This window comes from Emydura macquarii, unplaced genomic scaffold (genome assembly GCF_026122565.2).
Source record: "Emydura macquarii macquarii isolate MOO-44397 ecotype Brisbane River unplaced genomic scaffold, CSIRO-AGI_Emac_v2 contig_968, whole genome shotgun sequence".
NCBI lineage: Eukaryota > Metazoa > Chordata > Testudines > Chelidae > Emydura > Emydura macquarii.
Genome location: NW_027131105.1, coordinates 16,881,887 through 16,905,835, shown reverse-complemented (window position 1 = coordinate 16,905,835; position 23,949 = coordinate 16,881,887). Strand labels below are relative to the sequence as shown.

The 23,949-nt window shown below is 42.6% G+C and overlaps 1 protein-coding gene across 1 annotated transcript in view; it reads right to left on the bottom strand.

Annotated features, from left to right (window-relative positions):
* The window catches only part of FGD5 (FYVE, RhoGEF and PH domain containing 5), a 147,582-nt gene that overhangs the window by 35,684 nt on the left and 87,949 nt on the right, over nt 1–23,949 (bottom strand). Inside the window, exons 6-10 of the mRNA XM_067544345.1 lie at nt 15,295–15,446; nt 12,898–13,054; nt 6,957–7,044; nt 3,831–3,881; nt 1,679–1,737 (exon numbers count right to left, since the gene is read on the bottom strand). Of these exons, the coding sequence (XP_067400446.1) occupies nt 1,679–1,737; nt 3,831–3,881; nt 6,957–7,044; nt 12,898–13,054; nt 15,295–15,446 (507 nt within the window). The remainder of the gene's footprint in view (nt 1–1,678; nt 1,738–3,830; nt 3,882–6,956; nt 7,045–12,897; nt 13,055–15,294; nt 15,447–23,949) is intronic.

Sequence of the window (23,949 nt, the reverse complement as noted above, 5' to 3'; positions counted from 1 at the left end):
TAGAGGTCTCCTAAAAGAAATGCTTAATTTCGGCCAAAGGTATGCAGAAAGTCAGAATGGTCAATTCTGGGCTTAAAATGGATGCATTATTTACATTGATAATTATTATATTTGAATGGTCAGAATAGAGGCCAGAGTGCCTTGGTGAGAGGAGGAGCATATGTTTCACAAAGAACGTTATTCATATTTTATGTTGTTTTATGAAGGTATTTCTAAGGCAGTGTTTCAAGGCACAGTAGGAAACTTTGTGGTGCTCTTAGTTATCTCTTTGGGCTAAATTCTGTCTCTTGTACTTTAGCTAAAGTCAGTGGGATTGAGCACATGCATCCAAGGATAGCATTTAGCCCCAAATAAAATCATATAAAATAAAAATGGCTGGTATAATGCAGCATAGAGAACCACAGTGGCCCTGATCATGATGTCACACCAACATAAATCAGGAGGAACGCCACTGGAACCGATTGGAAAGTACTAATTATCAATAACTCAGATGGAACTCGTTCCATTGGTACAGTACCAATATATGTAAGATCAGAATCAAGCCCAGTACTTCCTGTATTCTGAACTTGATACTGCTTCTCACTAATGTCAATGGAAAAACTCCGACTGACTTAAATGGAAACAGGATTTTGCTCTATATGAGCAAATGGCTAGAACAGTTATCTGCAGATTACCTTCGCTAACATCCTGGGGCTCTAAGCTCCAGCCACAGAGTACAAGTAACTCACATTGACCTCAATGGGAGTTGCTGGGTGCTCAGCACTTTTGAAGATCAGATCATTTATTTAAGATATCTAAATCTATATTTAGGCACCTAATCTAATAGGATCCTATATTTGAAAATCTTGTCCACTGTACTGGATTGTAATCTAACACATCAGAGTAAATCAGGAGTAACTCCTCTGAAGTCAGTGGAATTATACCCCTGTAAATATCGATAGCCTCTGTAAGGGTATGTCTACACATAAAAGCTGTACATGGGGTAGCTTGCTCAAACTAGCATGAATCCAGCTAGCCCGGGTAACAACAGCAGTGAAGACAGCACAGCACGGGCTTCAGAGCAGGCTAGCGAGCTGAATAGATACCCAAGGTCCATGCCAGGCTTCTAGTACCTGCACTGAAGTCTGCACTGTGCTATCTTCACTGCTGTTGTTACCGACACTGGCTGGTTCAAGCTAGTGTTGGTAGGTTAGCCCATAAACAGCTTTTGCTGTGGAGGCATACCCTTAATGAGTTCAGAAATTCTGAAATAGAGGGTTGTTAACATCAGTGGGAACAGGATCAGACCTATGATATCTTCAGCTAAGATTGCATACCTGAATACATCCCAGAATGGAAGTAGAGTCCCTGAAATTTCCAGTGTCCCACTCATTCATTCCTCAATATTACAATTTGTACAATATTAACAACCACCCAGTTAAGGAAAAACAAAGACTTTGAGCTGAATTATGCACTTATTTACATCTTGCAAACTACTGAAGTCAGAGGAGTTACTCTAGATTTACTCCAGTATAAACATTTGCAGAATTTAACCACTGTAGCCTAGATCTGGAGCATACCATGGAGTACATACTCTCGGCTAAAGAATCTGTGTTTCTGGGATAGTACACACACTCCTCAGCAAACTCACAGAGAAGATAGAACCAGCCATCAAATCACATGACATGGTAGGACTCACCCCTTGCTGCATGCTGTCATTGGCTCGGTCCGTAACTTCAGAGACAATGAGTAAGGCAGCTGAGGGGTGAAGCAACACAGAAAGGCACAAAGCACATGAGAGTTAGAAAAAGCAACCTATATCTCCCCTATTTATAAATACATCTTTTAAAGAATTACATTGGCTAAGCTGCATTGGCACCTTCAAGGGCAAGCTGCCCTTAATAACTAGGATCCCAAACAGTCCTACTTTCTTTCCACATCGGGTCTCCTCTTTCCTTCCCTTTGCCTGCCTCTTGCTATGATAGCATTAGCTAAGCTTGTCCCAAACAAGAAAGCTCATGGAACTACCTTTAAGTGCTTTGGAATTTCACAAAATCACCTTGTGAGATATCTTCCAGCTGCAGTTTTCTGTAAGCATGACAGTTCATCTTTAGCTTATGGTTAGTGCTTTAAATGGTGGGCCAAGTTCTGCTCTCAGTTACATACAGTGTCAATTCATTTCAATTGAGTTACTCCAGGTTCACACTAGATGTGACTGAGAGCAGTATTTGTTTGATTAATATAACATTAACCTTGATCCCTCTTTGGCCTTATACTTCTCCCAATGACCTCAGTGGGAGTAGCCCACAAAGATTATTCTAAGGCAACTAGGAGGTCATGTCCTGATAGGTACTGAGCATCTCATTTGTTCTTCATTTTGCCAAGCTGATTTTGATACATTGTCTCTCAAGTGCATGTGTGCTGGTCAGAGCTCAAGGAATATATGAACAGACAAGCATAGTCCAAGCCTTCTGGCTGATCCCAGACCTCTGCAGCATCAGCACCAGTGAGCTGCAAGAGCACTCTGGGTAATGCATGCAAATAAACCCATTAGGCCACCCCTCTTTGCTTCAGAAATATCATATCCAGAATGGATACGCCAAGACTGGATTAGGATTTAGTTGGTGGCTGAGCTCTGGGAATGAACCAAAAGGTTTGGGCTATGCTTGTGTGTGTGCTCGATTCTCTTTCTGTAGGCTTTGCATGCTGGAGCTATAGGAATTCCCCAAATCTTAACCTCCAGATTTTTACTGCATGTGTTTATGAAATAGCAAGGGACTGTCAGAAATATCACTCTGCTCTTTATTCTAGAGCTGGATGCGACCTGGAATTTTGGGAAGGTGGAGATGGTTTCCAGAATCCCTAAATCCAGATCTGGATTAATTTTCTCTAGCTAGCCTCAGTGTGCTGAGCCCAAACAATTCAGAACTTCATGAGTTTTTGAAATCTGGAATTGGATCCGAATTCTGTGGCTGATGCTTGCCTTTATTTATTCAGAGGCTGAGGAGGCGAGGTAGGATGCAGACAGCAACAGTGTGACGTCCCTCTCACTTGTCCTGCACGTGACCTCAAACCTGCTTTGAAAGATTGCCTCCTCCTTCTTCCTCACAGTATTAAAAGGTGGGTCAAGTATCCATGTTAATGTGACCATAGGCCTCTGATGAGCAGAGATGACCGGCAGCTAAATTTGAATGTTAACTTCCAGTCAATGAGAAGGCCCTGCCTCAGACCAGTCCACATGAAATACGGATACAGGATGGAATTCAGCTTTACATTGTGCCTTTCACACTCATAGTGCCTGAGTCTGAGATTACTTACACCAGTTGTACACTGCTGTAAACTCCATTGACCCCAGTGGAGTTACTCCTGATTTACACTGGTGTAAGAGAACAGGGAGGCCCATGTTACCTCAGATCTCTCTATACTAATAAACACAGAATCACTCTGGCCAATATTTTCTCCTATTAGAAAAACCAGACCCCTTAATTTTTTATCCAGACATTTCAGATTTTCTTAGCAGATTTTTTCATAATATAGTTTGGTCATTCTTAATGTATGACTGCTCAAACACAGCCTCCTCTGATATCTTTGGGAGTTGAAGTCATGCCATAAATTGTTGTATTAATAATAATAATTAATAGGCTTGGTGCTGTACAAACACAAAAATGTATAGTCTCTGCTCAAAGAGTTTATACTGGAGAGGCAATTTCCTCTAAATGAGCAATGAGATCTCAGATCAGACCTATGCCATGGCAATCTGGGCTTCATTCACACATTCCTGGGACAGATCTCACTGCTAGTTATTTATAATACTAAAATGAAGTGTTTCTCTTCTACCCATTTGAAATTACCTTGTGTGTCTTCATACTCTGCAGAGTCAGGACAAAGGTTATTCAAGTAATCTGTAGGAAACAATCAAATATAGAACATCCAGTAAATTCCCAGATAATCAAAGAATTTGGTTTGACTTGCTGAAACGCACAACCCTAATATCCCCTAACCCTTTACTTTTTTGTAAAATCACATATATGGGAGACAAAGGGAAGTCCGGATAGATTTAATTGCCTTCCAAATTTAAACCTGGATTTTTTTACTGGGGTTTGTTTTGATATTTTGGGTTCATTCAAATTTGAGATTCAAAGCAAAGCATGGCAAATGCAAACTCTCACTAACTGGAACTAACTAAAATGTTTCCCTGATTCTCAGCCAAGAGAAGCTGCTGAGTGTGACATGACATAATTAATAAATGATCATCTAATGAACGTTTTATATTTTCCCATTTGAATGCATGGTACTAGATATAATTACTGATTTCCTTTATTAATAGGAAAATGGACTATATGGACGTGGTAGTGCAGTTCAATATTTCTCGAAGTTCTAGTGTTTTGGACATAGTGAATTTCAGTAATGATCACTGGAGCTTAAATTAAAATTTGAAAATAGATGTTATAAACTATATGTCATAAGAATCTGACTCAATGGCCAATCTTGCAAACCTGTACTCATGCAAATAGTTCCATTGGCTTCAGTTGGGCTGCTCGTGTAAGTAAGGGTATTTATCTCTCTAGATCTTTATGTGGTCTTCATCATAGTAGTATCTGAGTACCTTTATTTATGAAATCCTAATCCTGAAAATATTTACTCTTTTAAATTGGCTCTTTGATTAATGCAAGCCCCCAAATTTCACAGTTGAGAATCAGGTCTATATGCCAAAGTGTAGCATGGATCATGGAAGCTCCCCATCCTCAGTCTCCCCCACTCATGTAAGTTCACTTCTTCTAGGCCGTACTACACCACTTAAACTGTACTGGTCTCCCATCTGGATTCTGGGAGTCTGCTATTGTGCCTTTCAGTGTGCAGTCTGGCAGAGAGGTAATGTGCTGTGTTGTCATGCAGTATTCAGGTTTCCCTCTCCCAGCTGCAAACTCTGCACTTGGCTAGAGACATTTAACTGATGTGGGCGACTCCTTTTGGCTGTAGTACAGTAATTGGCAACCAGTGTTGAGATTAAATACCCTTCCTTATCTGGGTAGGAACAGCTAGTTGTGAACACAAGGGCATATGTGTTTTATTTTTCACTCCATGCAGAGAAATGGAATGACCGTGCCTTAACAAACCCTGCCTGTCCTACCATGTGACTGAGGGCATCTGCTAGCATCCATGGACTTCTCTAAACTAGATGAACTGTTGCAGCCATCCATTGTTTAGAATGGCTTGAGCTTGCAATGCCTATATAATAACTTGTATCTGCCCGCAACAGTCATCCTAGGTGATTTACAAGCATTGGTTATACCAGTTGGCTGCAATGCCTGGACAAAGACTATCTCATGTCTGGGTGAACAAGTGGTATCTACAATAGTTTCTCCCGAGTGTGAATGGGAAGCCACAAACATTGCAGCCACACTGGTTCTCCTAACTTTGTCACACAATGCAGTTCCTCGTATTTGGTAATTGCCCTAAAGCTCTCAACAATAGTGCTGAGTCCCTCGGGATTAAATGCACCTGGAGTCCCAAAATGTACTGTGGTGGTTAGGGGCACTGTGCGTGTGGACACACCAAATCCATTCTCTCAGAACAGTGTTGCTGTGTGGATGCACTAAACCTCTATAAGGGCACAGCTAAATACCACATGCAACTGATGTTCCTTGAAAGGCTCCCTCACCTACTGTAGATACACCCAGAGAGGGAAGCAAATCAGTGAAAAAATATCCTGCTCCTGGCATGTGAAGCTCACTTGTGTCACTGTTACTAAAAAAGGTAGAAACAGCTGTGCAAAATGAGTTGCATCTTTGATCAAAGTGCTTGGAGCAAGATGAAACTGCTGCTAATCTGTGTTGTGAATAAAATGTCAGACAATCCCTTTGTTCTGCTGCATTTATAGGAGTCCCCTCTAATATGCTCTTCCTTTTATCAGCTGTTGAGTATGGGAGGGGTTTACTGCTTCCTTCTCACTGTCCCACACTTAAGTCATCTCCCATCTTTCCCCACCCACACACATAAATACACTCAATATGGTTTCCCATCTTTACATCTAATGATTCCTGGTTTCCTGTGATCCCATCTGTTGCACTGTCTTGCCACCACTTCTGCTGTGTTATGGTGTTAAATTTCACCACCTCCCTCCCCAACCAAATCATTGCTGTTCCCTTGTAGGGAGCTTCAGTGTCCTAATCCAGTGCTCCGAGTGCTCATGACGTGATCCTAAGTCTGATCCCTGTCGGAAAGGTCTCTCCCCCCCACAAGCTGCAGCCTTGCTGGAGTGCATTAGCAATGGGCAAGACCAGAAGGAGCACCCGCAAGGAGCCCGAACCTCAGGGGACATTCTTAAGGAGAAAGAAGAGCATTCTAAAGATGTCCCTGAGTGTGTGTGTGTGGGGGGGGGGGGTGAGAGGGGGGAGAGAATGTAAGAGAAATGTCGTGGTGTGACAATGTTTAGACTGGAATTTTTCCAGAATTCAGAGATGTTGGCTCTAGGGTGACCCATATATGGGCTAAGCAATGAATGGCATCATAAGTAAAATCAAACATATGTGCTGGCAACAAGTATCTGGGCTCTCTTGCTTCCCTACCTATGGATACCAATATGAGTAAGGACAGGAAAATGAGGCTTACAAGCATCTGACTTTGCCAACCCCAGTCCTAAAGTGATACCTCAGCATGATCTCCCTAAAGAGGGGTCTTTCTCCCTTCACTATGCCCACAACTGCCATTAGCCCCCAGTGGCCTGTCCAATGTACAGTTCAATCACTCTCCAGACCTAGATAAAACATTTGTAGTTAGGCCTATCTCTATTAATACATTATATTTTCTTTATTATCTATTAAACGGATTGTTGCTCGCTGGGAATTCCAGCCCTTTGCTCCAACCCCATTCTGTCCCCTCCAACTTTGGCCTGCCATCTATATATGGCCCCAGCACAGTGCATGAAAGATGGGTCTCTGCTGTAGCAAGTTGAGAAGTGTTTTAATCTTGCTGACCTGTGAGTAGCACACGGTACTGGAATATGCGCTGCACCACTTTCAAAAACTGGTGTTTCACACTCAGGGGGCTGCCGCCAGGATTCTGCTGTCCTCAAGAGAAGGGGAAAAACACAATTAGTGCTCTGCAGACTGAATCCTGGGTTATGACCTCACATGCGTGGTGCACCCCCTGGAAAATCTGCCATGGTGACTCCATGCACAAACACTACTGAGTTGTTCCCCATTTATCCACCTCGCTGCATCATATATTGGAGCTTAGAATCAAACCTGGATCTGAATCTTCATTGCTATGAAGAACCAATATAGGAAAATTTATCATTCTATAGCACCATTCATATTCAGCATCACAAAATAGTTCAGGCCAACATGGAGGAAATGAGAAAGGGAGAGACAGAGAACTATAGGTGCTGGAACTATAGGTGTGGGGGGTGCTGCTGCACTTCCTGGCTTGTAGTGGTTTCCATTATGTACAGGCTTTACGGTTTGGTTCAATGGCTCTCAGCAACCCCACTCTAAAAATTGTTCCAGCTCCTTGCAGAAAACCAATCTGAAGCTAAGGGCAGAAGAGAGATTTTAGAGTGATATCCAAGGAGCCAGAGCAACCAGATCAGCATGAAGCTTGCTGGGATCCCATAGGCCATTTTTCAAATTTTATATCCATTGGGTTTCACTTTAAGAATCAGGCTCGTGTGAGCCAAATACAGCAAATTACCCCAATGACATTGAGTTAGGGAAGCTGATCCTCCAAAGACCTTGCCAAGATCCTCCAACAAAAACCAAAAACCCAACCACCCCTCAGCTGGTTTGATTTTCATGTCCAACTCCCAAAACTAGTTGAGTTTCATATGGCGTCAGCTTTCACTGTTAAATGTGTGCACAGCTTTAGCAGTGATTTGGAAAAAAGGAAGGGGGGAAAAGTTAATAGTGATAGGAATATGACCTAATCAAAGAAGGCATACAGAAGAAGGTCCAGTTTCAGACAGCAACGATGCTTTATGGTATTGCTATATTTTGCTGCCAGTGAAGAGTGCTCTGGAAAAATAGTAGTATAGATGGAGAGGTAGATAGGGCACAGGGTGACGCTGCCACTTTAAGAGGGAGAGGCCGTGCAGGTGAGACTGTCATTTGACCCCCAGTTAAGCTTAAAAGAGGGCAGCTGGACGCTAGAGGGAGAAGGTCCCTGAAGGAAGAAAGGAAGGGGCAGGTGAGAACTCCCTGAGCACAGAGCAGAGACAGAAGGAGCATCAGAGAGTTGCTCGTGGAAACCTGCAGTGATCAGAAAGCTCCCCCTGCCCTTGCTGGAAAGAGGGAAGAATTGCCAGGTAGCCAACCGAGAGAGTTGCCGGCTGACCTTCCTGAGCCAGAGAGCCCCGGCCAGAGAAAGCCGGAGGGGACTGAAGGCAGAGAGCAGCAGAGAGAGATGCCTGTTGGGTCGCTGAGCCAGAGAGCTGAAGCTGGAGTGTCAGAGAGGGCTGACGGCTGGCGTTGAGGCTCTCACCTTGTAGTGACAGATGCTGTAGCAATGCCGAGGAGATGTGTGTGGTGAGAGATTGAGAGATACTAGGGCTGCAGAGAGCCTGAGCATGGTGAGAAATGCCAGGGCCATATGTGGGTGGACTGTTGGGGATTTGGTTTGTTATGGTTTATATGCACAGGGCTTTCTTTTGTAATAAATTAACCTTGCAAGGGCTATTTGTACGCAGAAAAACAGCTTGGACTATTTCTGGGAACTGTTCAAGGGGAAACTGAGGCAGGCACACTGCTTGTGCTGCTGTCTGACACTAGAAGGTGCTTCTGACGGTCATATATATTCAAAATGATGTGTAAACAGTAAGTTATCAGACCCTCACAACACCTCTGTGAAGGGGGTAATTATTAGCATAGTCAGAAACTGAAATGCAAGCAGGTTAATAATACATGACTTGTCTATGGTTACACGCTGACCCAGTGGGAAAGATAGGATCAGAACTCTCACGTTCTTGGCACCTAGAGCTGTGTTCACCTCACCATCCCATGTTATGGCAAGTTCTAGATAAATGGATGAGGGATCAACCCTTCCCTTAACTGTGGAGAGACATGGGAAAGGATCAGCACGTTGCCTGCTGGGCGGCCAATTCTATCAACCTTTAAGCTATGATTCCCCCCCTCCCCTGCAATTAAGAATCCTTCCATCTATTAGCAAAAGGGGAGCACAGCATTCATTGAAATAATGGCAGCTGTGAAAATAACCAGTGGCTAAATTATACAAAGACAGTGAATAAGAGGGAAAAATACAGAGTGATTGAGCTGAGAGATTATATAAATTGAGCAATAAATGTCACAGATTCATAGATTCCAAGGCTAGAAGGGACTACCATGAGCATCTAGTTGGCCCTCCTATACAACTCAGGCCTTAGAACTTCCCAAAATAATTCCTAGAACAGATCTTTTTGAAAAACATCCATCTTGATTTTAAAATTGTCAGTGATGGAAAATCCTCCTTGACCCTTGGTAAACTGTTCCAATGGTTAGTTAAACTCATTGTCAAAAATGTACACTTTATTTCCAGTCTGAATTGACCTAGCTTCTGCTTCCAGCCATTGAATTGTGTTGTATCTTTTTCTGCTAGATTGAAGAGCCCATTATTAAATATTGGTTTCCCATGTAGATACTTATAGACTGTGATCAAGTCACCCCTCAACCTTCTCTTTGTTAAGCTAAATAGATGGAGCTCTTTGAGTTTATCACTATAAGGCATGTTGTCTAGTCCTTTAATCATTCTCTGAACCCTCTCCAATTTATCAACATGCTTCTTGAATTGTGGACACTAGAACTGGACACAGGATTCCAGCAGCAGTCATACCAGTGCCAAATGCAGAGGTAGCATAACCTCTGTACTCCTACTTGCGATTCCCCTGTTTATGCATCCCAGGATGGCATTAGCTCTTTTGGCCACAGTGTCAAACTGGGAGCTCATGTTCACCTGATTATTCACCATAACCCCCAAATCTTTCTCAGAGTCACTGCTTCCTAGGCTACCCTCATTCTGTAAATAGGGCCTGCATTCTTTGTTCTTAGCTGTATACATTTACATTTAGCTGTATTAAAACACATATTGTTTGCTTGTTCCCAGTTTACCCTCAGAATCAGTGACCTGTCCTCTTCATTATTTACCACACCCCCAATTTTTGTGTCATCTGAACACTTTTTCAGTTCAGATTTTATGTTTTCTTCCAGGTGGATGATAAAAACGTTAAATACCATAGGACCAAGAACCGATCTCTGAAGGACCCCACTGGAAACACATCCGCTCGATGATGATTCCGCCTTTTGCAATTGCATTTTGAAACCAATCAGTTAGCCAGCTTTTAATCCACTTAGTGTGCCATGTTAATTTTATATTGTTCTACTTTTTTAAATCAAAATGCTGTGCAGTACCAAGTCAAACGCTTTACAGAAGTCTAAGTATATTACGTCAACACTATTATCTTTATCAACCAAACTTGTAATCTGACCAAAAAAAGATATCCAGTTACTTTGACAGGATCTATTTTCCATAAACCTATGTTAATTTGCACTGATTACATTACCCTCCTCTAATTCTTTATTATTCTAGTCCTGTATGAGCTGCTCCATCATCTTGCCTGGGACCGATGTCAGACTGGCAGGCCTATAATTACCCAGGTCATTCCATTTACCCTTTTTAAAAATTGGCACATTAGCTTTCTCCCAGTCTTCTGGAACTTCCCCAGTGCTCCAAGACTTATTGAAAATCAACATTAAAGGTCCAGTGATCTTTCAACCAAGGAAACCTAGTCAAGTCCACTGATGTATCTAGGCCAAACCAAAGGTTCATAAAGATCATCTAGCACTGAAAGGCTTGGGATAATTCAAGCTGCCTTGGTTCTGGCAAGAACTACAGAAATAAGATTGCCTCCTCCCCCCCATGTAATTTCACTCTTAAAACCCACCACAGAGTTGTAAATATTTCTACACCTATTTTGCAACTGCAATCCCAGCCCTGTTCTTTGAAAAATGTTCCCTTAGCAACTGAACCAGTGAAAGCTACGAACAGCTGTGCCAGCTTAAAAATCAGGGGGTAAAACCCTCACCTTTCTTCCTTTCTTTTTTAAATGCATAATTAATTTTATGATTATTTACTCCTTTCTTTACACAATTGTGAGCGAACAGAAGCCCCAGGATAGCAGAAGCACAGTATGCTCCTGAGCTTGGATTTATGACTCAAATCAAAATCCTGTTAACTCCAATTGTAGCTGAACTGAAAAGCAACACACTAATGAAAAGCATTAATGCAGGAGCCCTTATCCCTGGCTCTGTACCAGGGGCCAGGGTGCACCTCTGAGATTGCTCTGCCTCCAGGGGCATTGGGGGGATGGCAAAGGGAACAATCAGAATCATTTCGAAAACACCAAAGGCGGTTTGAGAAGAAAACAATTGAACTGATTAATGCCTAGACAATTTGAAGCGGATCAAGGGCCCAGTCCTGCAAAGTGCTGACCCCCCGCATTAAAGTCAAAGGGAGCTGAGCCCACAGTGGAGTCAACACGGGCCCCCTAAACTCCGGGCTGGTGAGCTAGAAGCCTGATCTGAGAGCTAGAGACTAGAGCTGCTTGCTGCCTGTATTACATAACTTGTAGTATTATATACTGGGTGAATAATTTGTAACAAATAAAATAGCTGACAAATATCACATCTTTCTTTGCACATGGTCTGCAGATTGCAGTTTTCTCTGAATACTATGAGGTGCTCACATTTCTAAGAATGAGATAGGAAGGGTCTGAACATTACCCCCTTTTCTGTATGAACCTTCTATTCAATTCTAGGACCAAATCCTGCGTATCTTACTCATAGGAGCAGCCCCGCTGGCTTCCTTGCATACCGGATTTGGTCCCTCTGTTGTATCAGGAAGACAAGAAGGTACAGGGTGTGTTGGCTGAGCATGATAAGGAGTATGGTGGTGGTCAATAAAAAGCCTGCATTTGCCAAGTTTCTGCCCAGTGGAGTGTGAGATTCCAGACCTCCCCACTGCTTAGAACAGGAAATTACATCAGTGACCGTGAGGGATCTGTTAGAAAATGTTGACTTTCAAATGGCTCTTGCAATGATTTATTACTATTAAAATTTCAATTTCAGACGTGGTGCCGTGGAAGACACAATCCATACCCCATGGAGCTGACATTCTAAATAACCTTTAAAGTATAGGAACCAATTTATCCTCACTGCCTCCCTATCACCTCAATGTTGTTTATTCCCTTTTTTTTTTTTACAGATGGAGAAAATGAGAGAGAGCCCCTATATTGATGGGCAAAAAGGGCATTCTTTTCAATTCTATTAGCTCAGTCAGGTTAGCTTAACTTGATTGAAAAGCCCCATCAAGACAGAAGCTAACACATTAGCTGGCTATGTTGTAGTTTAGTCTAAAATGTGGCCAGCCATTATGACTTCAGAGGTGCTAGCCTGTGTTTTGGTGACCTTTTCAATCTATTTGGTATAGATTCTTATATCACACTCATCATCGCAGTATGTTAATTGTGTGAAGCCAGCTGAGCTAACATAGTTGCAAAAACACTTTTTGCCTATCAGGACAAGGCCAGAGAGGTTACATGACACACCCAAGGCCACATAATGAGCTAGTGGCAGAGATGGGAAGGGCGCTTAGAAGTTGTAACATTTCTCTGGTCTTGCCGGTGGATTTTTTGCATGCCTTTTCCCTGCTATTGCTTCCCTTCCACAGCACTCCCTATTGCTTACTATTGAGGCATGCTGGCTTCAGAGGGTATCCGGACAGACAGACAAGTAGCGGGTAGCAGCAGAAGGAGCAGTAACTGGCTTTTTACAATGTCTGAAGGCCAGGGAGGTTGCAGACAGGAATATCTTGGAGAAAGCAATGCAGTGCACCCATAAATTAATGCAAGTAGAGAAGTGAGAGGGTCCTTACCTCAAACTCTTGGATGACAGTAGCCAGCTGGGACGATTTAAGGCAGATTTCATCTAGCAACGCCAAATTCCTATCAAACTGCATGATGTATGCCGTGTGGTGACTGAATCTCGATTCTCTTGAGAGAAAAACATCGGCCACTTTCTGCTCTTCCTCCCTAAAGACACAAAAAGAGAAGAACAAGCCAATAAGTAACAAAAAACACCACACATCTGACGAAGTGGGTTACAGCCCACGGAAGCTTATGCCTGCAGAAATTAAATGTGTTAGTCTTTACAGTGCTACAGGACTCTCGTTGTTTTTAAAAAATATCCCACTTCATTCTGGTTACACAAATGCTATTCATCATCCCCAGACCTCCTAAGGACATGCCGAGCTCTCAGCCAAGGCACAGGGTTAGCTAGCAGGAAATGGCCAACACCGCACTGAAGGGCTGCGCAATGGAATGGGCTGTGGAATAATGGGCGATGTTTGGGGCCAGTCCCGTCCTTGTAATCCTACCTCCCCCCGCTACATGACGTACACGCTGGGCAAAATGTCTTCTTTGTGGGCCATGTAGCTCACCTTTCTCCAGCTCCGCCAGGGTGAACAAGAACCTTTGCTCTGCGTGCTGACATTAGTGGGAGAACAGCTCCATCCTCAGATCCTCTTCACTCACAATCCCCCACCCTTCCCCATGGTACATTACTGCCACTGCACTCTCCTCGTCTGGGCATGCAAATTAACTATTTACCAAAGGTGAAGTATCTACTGTGAGAGATCCAGTCAAAACAGGCACTGCAAGTAACAGAGGGTACAGGGCTGCTACTGAATAGTGGCCATGGAGATATCAGATAACAGAGATTGTGGGGCTGGTTCTAAACAGTGGCCTCAGAACGACGGAGAATTTCAGGATGATGGAGAATACAGCAGAGGGGCTGGCCAGCAGCCCTGGGAGTAACAGAGAATGCACTGTCAGATTGGGGGAGGAGTGCTAGGGATTCCAGGGCCTGTTCAGTATTCAAAATCTAAAGCCAGTGCACATTTTCAGATTTTCACTGTACATTTATTTTAAGGCCCAGCAACATCAGTGGCAGCTAGGAAGCTCAGGAGCCCACACTCCTAACAGCATATATAGCATAACATATACAGAATGGTTTTCAACCTCACTGTTGTTTACAACCATTCCCTTGGAAGATGGAAACCAACATATGATATCCTCTTAACCTTTCCTCTGTTGTGCACGCTGATTTGTTATTGTAGAGCTGCTCGGGAGTGCTGCCTGCACTGTGCATACAAGCTTGTTACTATTGTTTTATTTATAATCTATTTTGTGGAAGCCCTGGGATAGAGTGGTCTGTCACTGAAAGTGACTGCTGATTGGCTGAAGTTCAGTGGGGGTGGAGTTAAGGAGCTATAAAGCTTGCCCCAGCTTCTGAAAGAGTCAGATTAGCCTGGGAATTTGGCTTAGATAGAGGCCTTCTATTGTTGTCATAGACTTAGTCAGTTTGGGACTAAAATTAGCCTGATTTAGTCAGAGCCTTGTCCCAGCAATAGATACATTCCAGTTTGGAAGCGTAGCTCTGGCAGAAACCTATACAGCTTAAAAGATTTGCTCTAGCACTGGCAGACTTTGTCTAAGCAAGAGAGAGACTTGCTTTATCCTGGTAAGATTTAGTCCAGCTAGGGCAGTTTGGTTTAGGCACAGACCCTGAGCAGCCCTGAAAGATTCCGTTTAGCCTGAAAGCTCAGCCCATGCAAAGGCTTGTTCAGACTTTGGGTGTGTTTCCTTTAGCTGGGCGCTATCATATTAGGAAGTCGCCCTGGGAATTGCTGTAACTTATTTCAATTTCTATGAGATCTACAATTTTAACAATTATATTTTTTCTATGTTTCTTAAGGTTTCAAGGGTTTGTTTTTTTTCTGCCTCCTCCCCCTTCGTGGTATTTGAGTCTATGACTCCCGGTTCATACTTATTAGCCTGCTTGGTGAGAATCACCTAGAGGACTCAACCAGATTGGGCCCCCAAAGGGCTAGGCACTGTACAAACAGATAGCAAATGACAGTTCATGCGAGTTGAGCTGTACACACTGATTTATAGGGCTGCTTAGGAGTCCTTGGCTGTGTACAATGGTTTATCATTGTAGGGTAGCGCAGGAGCACTGGGGCGGTAAAATAACAATACAGAAACATGGCAAAGACATAATAAAATTCAGTCTCCCAACCTTCCAATGTCCCTAAAAGTTTACCTCCCTCAACCCATGCACAAACCCTGTTAAAGATGTTTAGCTTCTTCTATTCTTTCGTCTGCTGGAATCGTAACCCTGTTGCCAGTAGTTCTTAGAAAAAAGGAAAAAATCAAGATATTTTGAATATACTGAGGATGAAAGGATGCCATTTAGTTGTGCTGTCACTTACCAGTTGAGGACTTTCTCCTCCAGCTCTCCCAGTATCTCCTGATGTAGTTTGTAGATCTCAGGGATCTCACTCAAGCCCTGCTTGAGCTTCACTTCCTCCCTCTCATTTTCATCATCATCCCCCAGCACTTTCAAGACCGCTTCATGGAAATCCTGTAAATATACCTCCTGTTACATAGCAGCTAAGGCAACAGATCAAAGGTTCTTTGTGGCACTTAAACCATTACTATTTTTCCTTTAACTTCCAAAATTCATTTACAAAGTCAGGAAACTTTATGGGAATTACAAGATATCCCCATAAATACTAGTATATCGTCGGCAAATGAGGAAGGAGAACATAAGATGCATTTTCTTTCTCCCATTAGTTTCACAATACTGCAAATTTCAGGTTAAAATCCACAGTATTGAAAACCCAAAACATCTAATATATAAAAAAAAAAAAAATTAGCTAGCTCTCCTCCCCTCCCTCCCCCCGCCCCCTCCAGCCACCAAAAAAAAATTACCCATGAGATTATTTTAAAAAATAAGTTTGGGTACTTTTTGCTTTCTGGGATTTGAGCCTTTAGGATGCACTTGGATCACATTTTCAAACATTTTTCAGCTAGAAACTTACTTAAAAAAAAGAAGAGAAAAGAAAGATGTGAATCTTGCATAACCCCATGAGTCCAGCAGCTGGGGCTTTATGGAAAACATCAAATATTACAAGGCTTGTGATAAAAATTGCAACACTTAGCCCAGTTCCTAATTTACAGAGGGAAGGATGGAGGAGATATAAATTAAGCTATAGAACCAATCATTTCCAATATGACATCCAATGTAACTGAGACCTACTTTTCAATAATAAATAATAATAATAATAAATCATATATTTGGAAAATACCTTTAATCTCAATGTGGTTTAAATACTATATGCACATAGGAATCATTTCTCCAGTACTCAAAAGCAGCCACCTTGCTGATCAAGTACCCTATTACTACGGTATCATTATTGCATCCCACTCTTCTCAATTAACATTGACATCAGGGTACTTGATCAGATTCTAGTTAATGCAAACATCATGATAGAAAATACATATATTCCTGAAATACCATCATGACATGAAAAGCGATAAAAGAATTAATTAGATGAAAGAAACATATTGGACTGGGAGCTCTTATATTTCAAGAAAGATGGGGGATTCCATATGTTACATTCACAAGAATACAATTAACACGCAACGCATCAGGACATGTAACATATGGGTAGCAGGATTTCAAGTGGGATGAGAAAAGAAAATAACACCTCTTACTAGCGAATTTTCCGGGGAGAAATTCAAAGAGGTCTTGGACGTAGTAATTCTTATCTCTCTGTTGATATTGTAAGTCAAATTCCCCATGTTCTTTGTTTTCTTCTTTAATTTGGAAATCTGTTTACATCTATTCATCTCTTTTGCATTCCCAAAGAATCTTACTGCAGATATATCAGGGCAATGCAGTGGGCATACTCGGAGGGTCCATTTCTAGAGAATTTACATGAGACTCAGAATCAGAGGTAAATCACCAAAACTGCTGAAACTGCAGGTAAAGCACCTAACCACCATTATTTTATGAAGCCCCGCTAAGCAAGCTTTGGAAATCCGAAGAAAATACAGTAGTCCAAAATCATTCTACTGTAACTGTGCTGGAGTCAACATAATTACACAAGGGATAAATTTGGGGAGGCTTTAATGAAGTGACTGATTTTCTCATAGGAACATGTTGCCCCCAATTTGTCTTTACTTTAAAACCACCTTGCAGCCACCATTTTTTTTCTTCCTGAACTCTCAAACACATAATATTCTACACTTCCTCTCTTGGGAGGTTGGGTTGTATTGCTGGGTGGTGCGCAACATCAGAGACGGCTGCTTTTCTATGGTGGGGAAAGTAATCCTGTTGTGTGTGTATACAGTTTTGGAAGTGTATTGTTATGCAAAGTACTACATAAATGAAAGGTGGTGATATTGGACTACTTTCATTCACTAGATTCAGTGGAAATGAGGAGCACCAGGAAGAAATGTAGCGTATTATCTCTTTTGCTCAAGGTTCACTGCATGGAACTCCCTTCAGAAGTCATTTTAACAGCTTCAGATCTGATAATGTAGCTAGTTATGGTCCTTCTGAACTAAAATGCTGATATTCCATTGGAATTGTGTGTTCTTTTAAGAATGCACAGCAACAGCAATGATGTTCTGCAGTGACAAGGTTAATAGTTTATTGCTGAATGGGGTGAATCTTTACCCTAAACCAATGCTATTGTTGTGTCTTGCCAACTCAGGGGCTAGGAGACTTTGCCCAGAAGTTTTACTTAGTAGTGCAGATCACTAAAGAACAGCAATCCTAGCTCAAGACAATTCTAAAGGACAAAACAAGGGGTATTGCTGTGACACATAACACTCCAGCACCTAATTCTTCAGTATCACTACAACAACAAAGTATTATTGGACTGAACAGAGAGGATATTAGCCAGTTCAGAAATATGCCTGAAGAGCATCATGCAGAGCTGTTAATGGATATAAATTCTCCTTTTTATTCCCCTGAAATGGATATGTTAGGAGATGAGTCTGAGCCAGGCATTGTGTGTTCCTTAGTCTGGATCAGGTAGGGCTCTTGCGGTCAAATTTCCTGTTTTTCACCAATCGGATCTTTATAGATGAAATAACTGGATCCCACATTGTCTACAAAAATAAATGAGTATTTGGGAAACTGGAAGCACTTTCCAGCTCGTGATGAGGGCAGGCGCTGGAAAGCCATATGGAATCACTTAAAAAGTCATTCAGAGCTTTTCCCAGTCTTTCCTTTGCATTCCAATAAACTAGGAAGTGTCTGAAGTTTTTATTGCACAAGGAGAGGTAGGATGGGAGAGAGAGAAAGGGAGGTAAAAAGAGAGAGAGAGAGAGAGAGTGCAATTAATTACAAAGCCAGCTCAAAAGTGAGGCTCATTAACTGTAGGGTTTCAAAGCTCCCAATGACTCCTTACAAAACAGCAGTGGCAAATGTGAAGGTTACAAAACTTCCTGTTTCATAAAAATATTATCTGTCCTTATCTGACCTTCCTTTGCTTTCTGTGTGAGACTATAAAGCGAGGGGGTGCTCCATTAGCTCTTTTTACAGACAAAGCTAACCAGACCCTTGCATGAGTCTGAAGACCGCACCAGGAGGTTGCCTGGTAAGTCACATAAGCAGATCCTGGAAAAAAATGCAGTTGACCACAGGATAGCCTGTCTCTTTCATTACGATTCTCATGATATAAATACATCTCCTTTCCTGCTCCCATTCCAGCATTGTTTTCATTTGTAGAAATATTTTACTCTGTGTGTGTATGTGTATGTATGCCTTGATGACATGCTATCACCTATCAGGTGTGGTTGGGGGGACTGTTTCACAGATTTTGGTTGGAAGTGTCAGTAGAGAAGCCATAAATTAAATAGCCCACAGAGAATGAATTAACGTCTCACCTGTAGAAGTCAATCCTCCAGGTTTAGGATGGAGGCACATTTTGTGCACTGGAAACTAATGACGGTGGAGGACTGAAAATATTAGGTACAAATACTTAGACTTCCTCAATGCACATGCACAATTGGTACTAACAGGAATGCATCAAAAAGAGCATGAACTCAATTAGTGTTGGCTTCTATGTAAGGCTGTGCTAAAGCACCTGAATCTTCCCAACCTAAGCCACCCAGTCTTACTGTTCCTGATCAGATTTTCCGTAGGGTCTGAGAAGTGTGTTAAGTTATTGTGTACTGATATGGCAGTGGAGACAAATGTGCATAGGGCAGAGGTCCCCAAACTGTGGACACACCTCCCACCTTTGGGGAGGTGCGGCAGGGCCTGAGCCAGTTCCCAGGGGGGTGGAGGGGAAGTGCCACCCAGCCCCGCTCTGGCCCTATCTCTGCGTCAGCCCCAGCCTTGGCTCCTGGCTGCGGCCTATGCCCAGGCTCCACTCCTGACTGCTCCCAGCTCTCGACCACTGCCTGGGCCCTGTGGCCCCATTCTCCTCACGCCCAACTCTGTTTGCAGCCTGGCTTCTGGCCCTGGCCCATTCCTGGCCCCAGACCCCACGGCTGCAGCTCCAGCCCCACTCTGGCCCCAGATGCAGCTCGGAGTCCTGCTCCCTCAAGCATTGCTTTGGCCCCAGCTCCTGATTGTGGCTCCTGGGGGGTGTAGACAGGTAAGGGGGGGCACAAGCCCAAAAGTTTGGGGACCACTGCCATAGAGGACAAGAACAAAGTCCACTACCTTCTAAATTTAGGTTTTGAACTCAAACACCCAGAAGTGGAAGTTTAATGCATGCATCCCGTCAGGCCAACAGAGCCCTGGTGCAGATGTAGCATGTAATGTCACTTACGTTTCAACAGTTTACAAAGAAAGGTTAATCTATATCCCCTGGCGTATCCTATTAAAAAGGGTCTGGTGCTTTATGTGGTTACTTGATCACAACTCTTTTAGAAGTCCTGAAAAAACAGCCACATTTCTACTTTTTTTTCCCCCCCGAATTTGCTATTAAAAATATACTTAAATTGGGATTTAGCTGCTAACTCTAGCTTTGGTGAATGTTTGCACCTGATGAAGGCTTTGCTGCACAGTCTCTTGACAGTCACATATAGAATATGCAGGAAGAATCTTTTAAAGCATGAAGTATTCTAGTGCAGGTTCTGGTGACACTGCATATGAGGAGACCAAGGATCAAGTAAGCACAACTCCACTGGTAGAATTAAAGCCCTATCAGTTAATATTCACTATCATTTAAGAGACCAGAGAGGTTAAGTGGCTTGCCCAAGATTACACAGCAAGTCATGGTAGAGCTCAGAATAGAACCCAAGTCTGCTTTCTTCCAATCCAGTGTTTTAGCCAAAAGACCAAAGAGTATGAGGAGTCACAGTTCCAACAGGTTCAAACAACCTGACCTCTGCTTTGGTCTGAGCTCTCTGCCTTGAGACAGACGGATTCAGTGAACCCATGCTGTGAATGTATTTTTTTCACACACTACTGTGCAAACAGCAAGTTATTATTAAAAACAACATTCTGCTTTTTTAAAAATGATATATTAAAAACATACTCTGTCTGCCCAAATAAGCTCATTCATCAGAAGGAAAAAAATGCAGCTGTTTTAACACTCCATGGGAAGGTGATTCTGCCGGGAGAGTTAAGAGAAATGGCAGCAAGTTTTTTCCACTCAGAGACAATTTCCTGGCCTCCTGCCACACTGTATGTGGTGAGGCTGAATGTGCTGAGAAAGGAAGCAAGGGCTCAATAAAAAGAAACCGCTACGGTCATATATCTCATTCAAATATATCATGCTTCTTCTATCCAGCCCTGAGCAAGGATGGGTAAATCAGTTCAGAGAAGCTGAGAATCTTCTCCACCTAGATCGAATAGCCATGAACCCTCCTTCCAACATGTCAAACTTTTCAGAATGAAAATTTCTTATCTTTTCTTTTCATTCCCTTTCCATTTTTTATTTCACAGCTTGGCTGTAATGAGAAGTGCTGAAATACTGCCCAAGAACCTGTCCTAAGACAGCTTATCTTTGACCATCCAAGAAGTCTGGATAGTTCACCTAAGTGTTAGAGATGGGCCTGAAAGTACAAACCTCCATGAAATCTGGTAACCTCCAGATACAAACACCCAGAAATTCTGAGGATGTTCCAGTGTGGATCCAAATTTTAACTTGGATCCCCTCTCCGATAACTGTGGAGGTCAGCTCTTTCACTCACGTAAATCAAGGTAGCTCCATTGACTTCAATGTGCTACCTTGAATTACTCCATCTGAGGACCTTGTAGGTGTGATTTTAGTGCTGGTAAAAGGTGCCAAGTTAACACAACTGAGGTCTGAACTGCTCTCTCTATCTGCAGAACAAGCACAGCAGGGACAGAGACAGAACTGGGAGAAGAGCTATACTAAGCTAAAGGATAACACTGGCACAAGAAGAAATGGGTATAAAGTGGCCATGAATAAATTTAGGCTGGAAATTAGATGAAGGTTTCTAACCCTCAGAGAAGTGCAGCTCTGGAACAGACTCCCAATAGGAGCAGTGGAGGGAGGGGCAGGGGGGCAAACACCTAACTATTTTTAAGATGCAGCTTGATAAGCGTATGAACAGAAATATATGGTGGTGTTGCCTGTGATAGCAGGGGAATGGTCTCAGTGACCCAGGAGGTTGCTTCCAGTCCTATGTCCTAATGTAATCCTCCCCCCTTACCTGGAAGAACTGACTCTATGGGTAAGAGTGAAGATGGTTCATTAATTCCTTGGCTTCTCTTTTGCAACAGTCGATTAGTGCCAGTTGTGGTGAACACGCTAGTTCACTGGGATCTGGAACGGGAGTCATTTCATATAAACCACCAAACAGTGCTCACAAGCTGTATCTACACTGGGAACATTTGGCTCTGTAATTCTCCGCTGGTGGAGGAACAGTAAAAGCTGTAGCATACATAGGACACAGGTGTTTTTACCACTGTGTCATTACAGCTGCTAAAAAAAAAGAGGACTAAAAAAAAAAAATGCCTTTTGAAATGTATTTTTGCCTTTTGAAATGTTTTGACCAACTCTGTGACTGGCCCTGAACAGGATGCAAGTGTCATGAAAATTTCTACAGAGAATTTCATCACATTTCCATCAAAATTTCAAAAACTGTCCAGTTCTAGTGTCAAGTCTGTGCCATGTCTACATTACTACACCACTGATGCTTCCACCACTGTTATCCCAAGGTCCAAGTTTTCCTCATATAAACATGCCCAGCTAGTTACATTTTCAGACACTAAAGACCCCAGCTGGATTTACACTGTTCATACAGAAGTGGAAGACTTTCATGCTTCCCCCCCCCGCAGTCATTTGGAGGAACCAATCCCCCTTCTAGGTCCCTCTCCTAATTGAAAGAGATCAATTATTCATTTTGAAGTGCCTTGGTCATTGTGATTAACCCAGGGTTTAGGAAACAGAAGTAATCCAAAGAGTTTCTCCTATCCATTTTGTCTGGAGAAGCTTACCAGCTGTAGTGAGTACATCCCAAATCTGCTTAAGTAACTGATTAGAACATTAGGGAGTTGCCACCCATTCCAGAAGGATATCCACAGAGCACTAACTGCCCATTTTATACCATAAAGGAATAAAAAGACTAGCATCACTTTCCAACTCAATCTTAGCAAATTTAATTAATCATTAATTGCCCAGGCTTGTAACCATAATTAATTCACTGAGGAATTATTTAATTCCAATTGTCTGGATAGCCAGCTTTATAATGATTAGTAGCAAAACTTGAAGCATAATAGTAATAGCTAAAATTATAAACATCCATTTCCAAAAAATTATGCCACTGCTAAAAGTGCTGAGTGCCTGGGAAGCATTAATCAAAAGTAAAGTCTCCATAACTCCAATCGATTATGGCACCTGAAGGTCTCTAAATTCATCTGAACAACAGCCAAACACAGAAGGTACCAAACACTGAGTATAATTTCCTTAGAACAGAAGCATGTGAATTGACAAACTGGGTAAGTGACCCATATTCACTTGCAGCAGGGTAAAAGCAGAGGTTTAAAAATACTAAATTATTGAAACATAAATCTTGCATTCATTTTGGTGCACATAAACAAGCGTTTTATATATATAAACATAATTTGCACATTTTATGTGAGGCTCTCAAAGTACTTTACAAACATTCATGGACTGAATCTCCCATCCTCCCTTTGAATATGGTGTTATTGCCGCCAGCATGGCTCAGATACTACACAGCTGGAAGCCCTAGAAAACTAAGTTGTATGGATTGGGAAGTTGAGGAAAACGAGGCGCAAAGATGTTCACAACTATCATTACAGCAAAGTGAATGTTTTGCTTTTTTCTCTGTGCACGCTGCTACTTTTCAGGAGACATTTGGCTAAGGACAGCACCCAATAGCATCTCTGAGCCTCGATCACAGCTGTAAATTTACACTGCATCTAACTCGGATCTTGTGAAAGTCATGGCGCACAGAGAGACTAAGGCAATGTCTATACATCAGTTCAACACCCACAATTGGCCTGTATCAACTGACTTGAGCTCACAGGGCTCGGGTTGTGGGGCTGTAAAATTGCAGTGTAGACGGTTGGGGCCCAAGCTCTGGGATCCGGCAAACGGGGAGAGTCCCAAAGCCCGGCCTCCAGCCAGAGCTCAAACGTCTACACACAATTTTATAGCCCTGCAGTCCAAGCCTCGCAAGTCTGTCAGCTGACACAAGCCAGCTGTGGGTGTTTAATTGCGGTGCAGACATAGACAGTGAGACGAACGTTCATCGTAAGTGGTGTTGGCATATCACTAGGGGGCGCTCTTCTAGCTGAGTGAGCATTGAAGTAAATAAGGGTGCTAGAGGTAAAATTCTGATCCAGATCCAGACGTGCGTTTGGATTTCAAACACCGCAAAGATCTGGTGTGTTCAGATCTGGTGTTCAGGTTTGAGTCCCCTCTCTACACTGAACCAACACCTAGCACAGTGTTAGAGGACATTCTGCAAGGGGCGGAACATGGCAGCTGAGGCTTGAAAATGAGGTCCTGAGCACGCGTGGCCATTACAGGTCCCATGACTCTTTCCATCAGACCCTCGTGTTCTGGCTATGTTTCTACTCAGGTAGATTCTGCCTCCCTAAGTTCCCCTTATATTTTCAA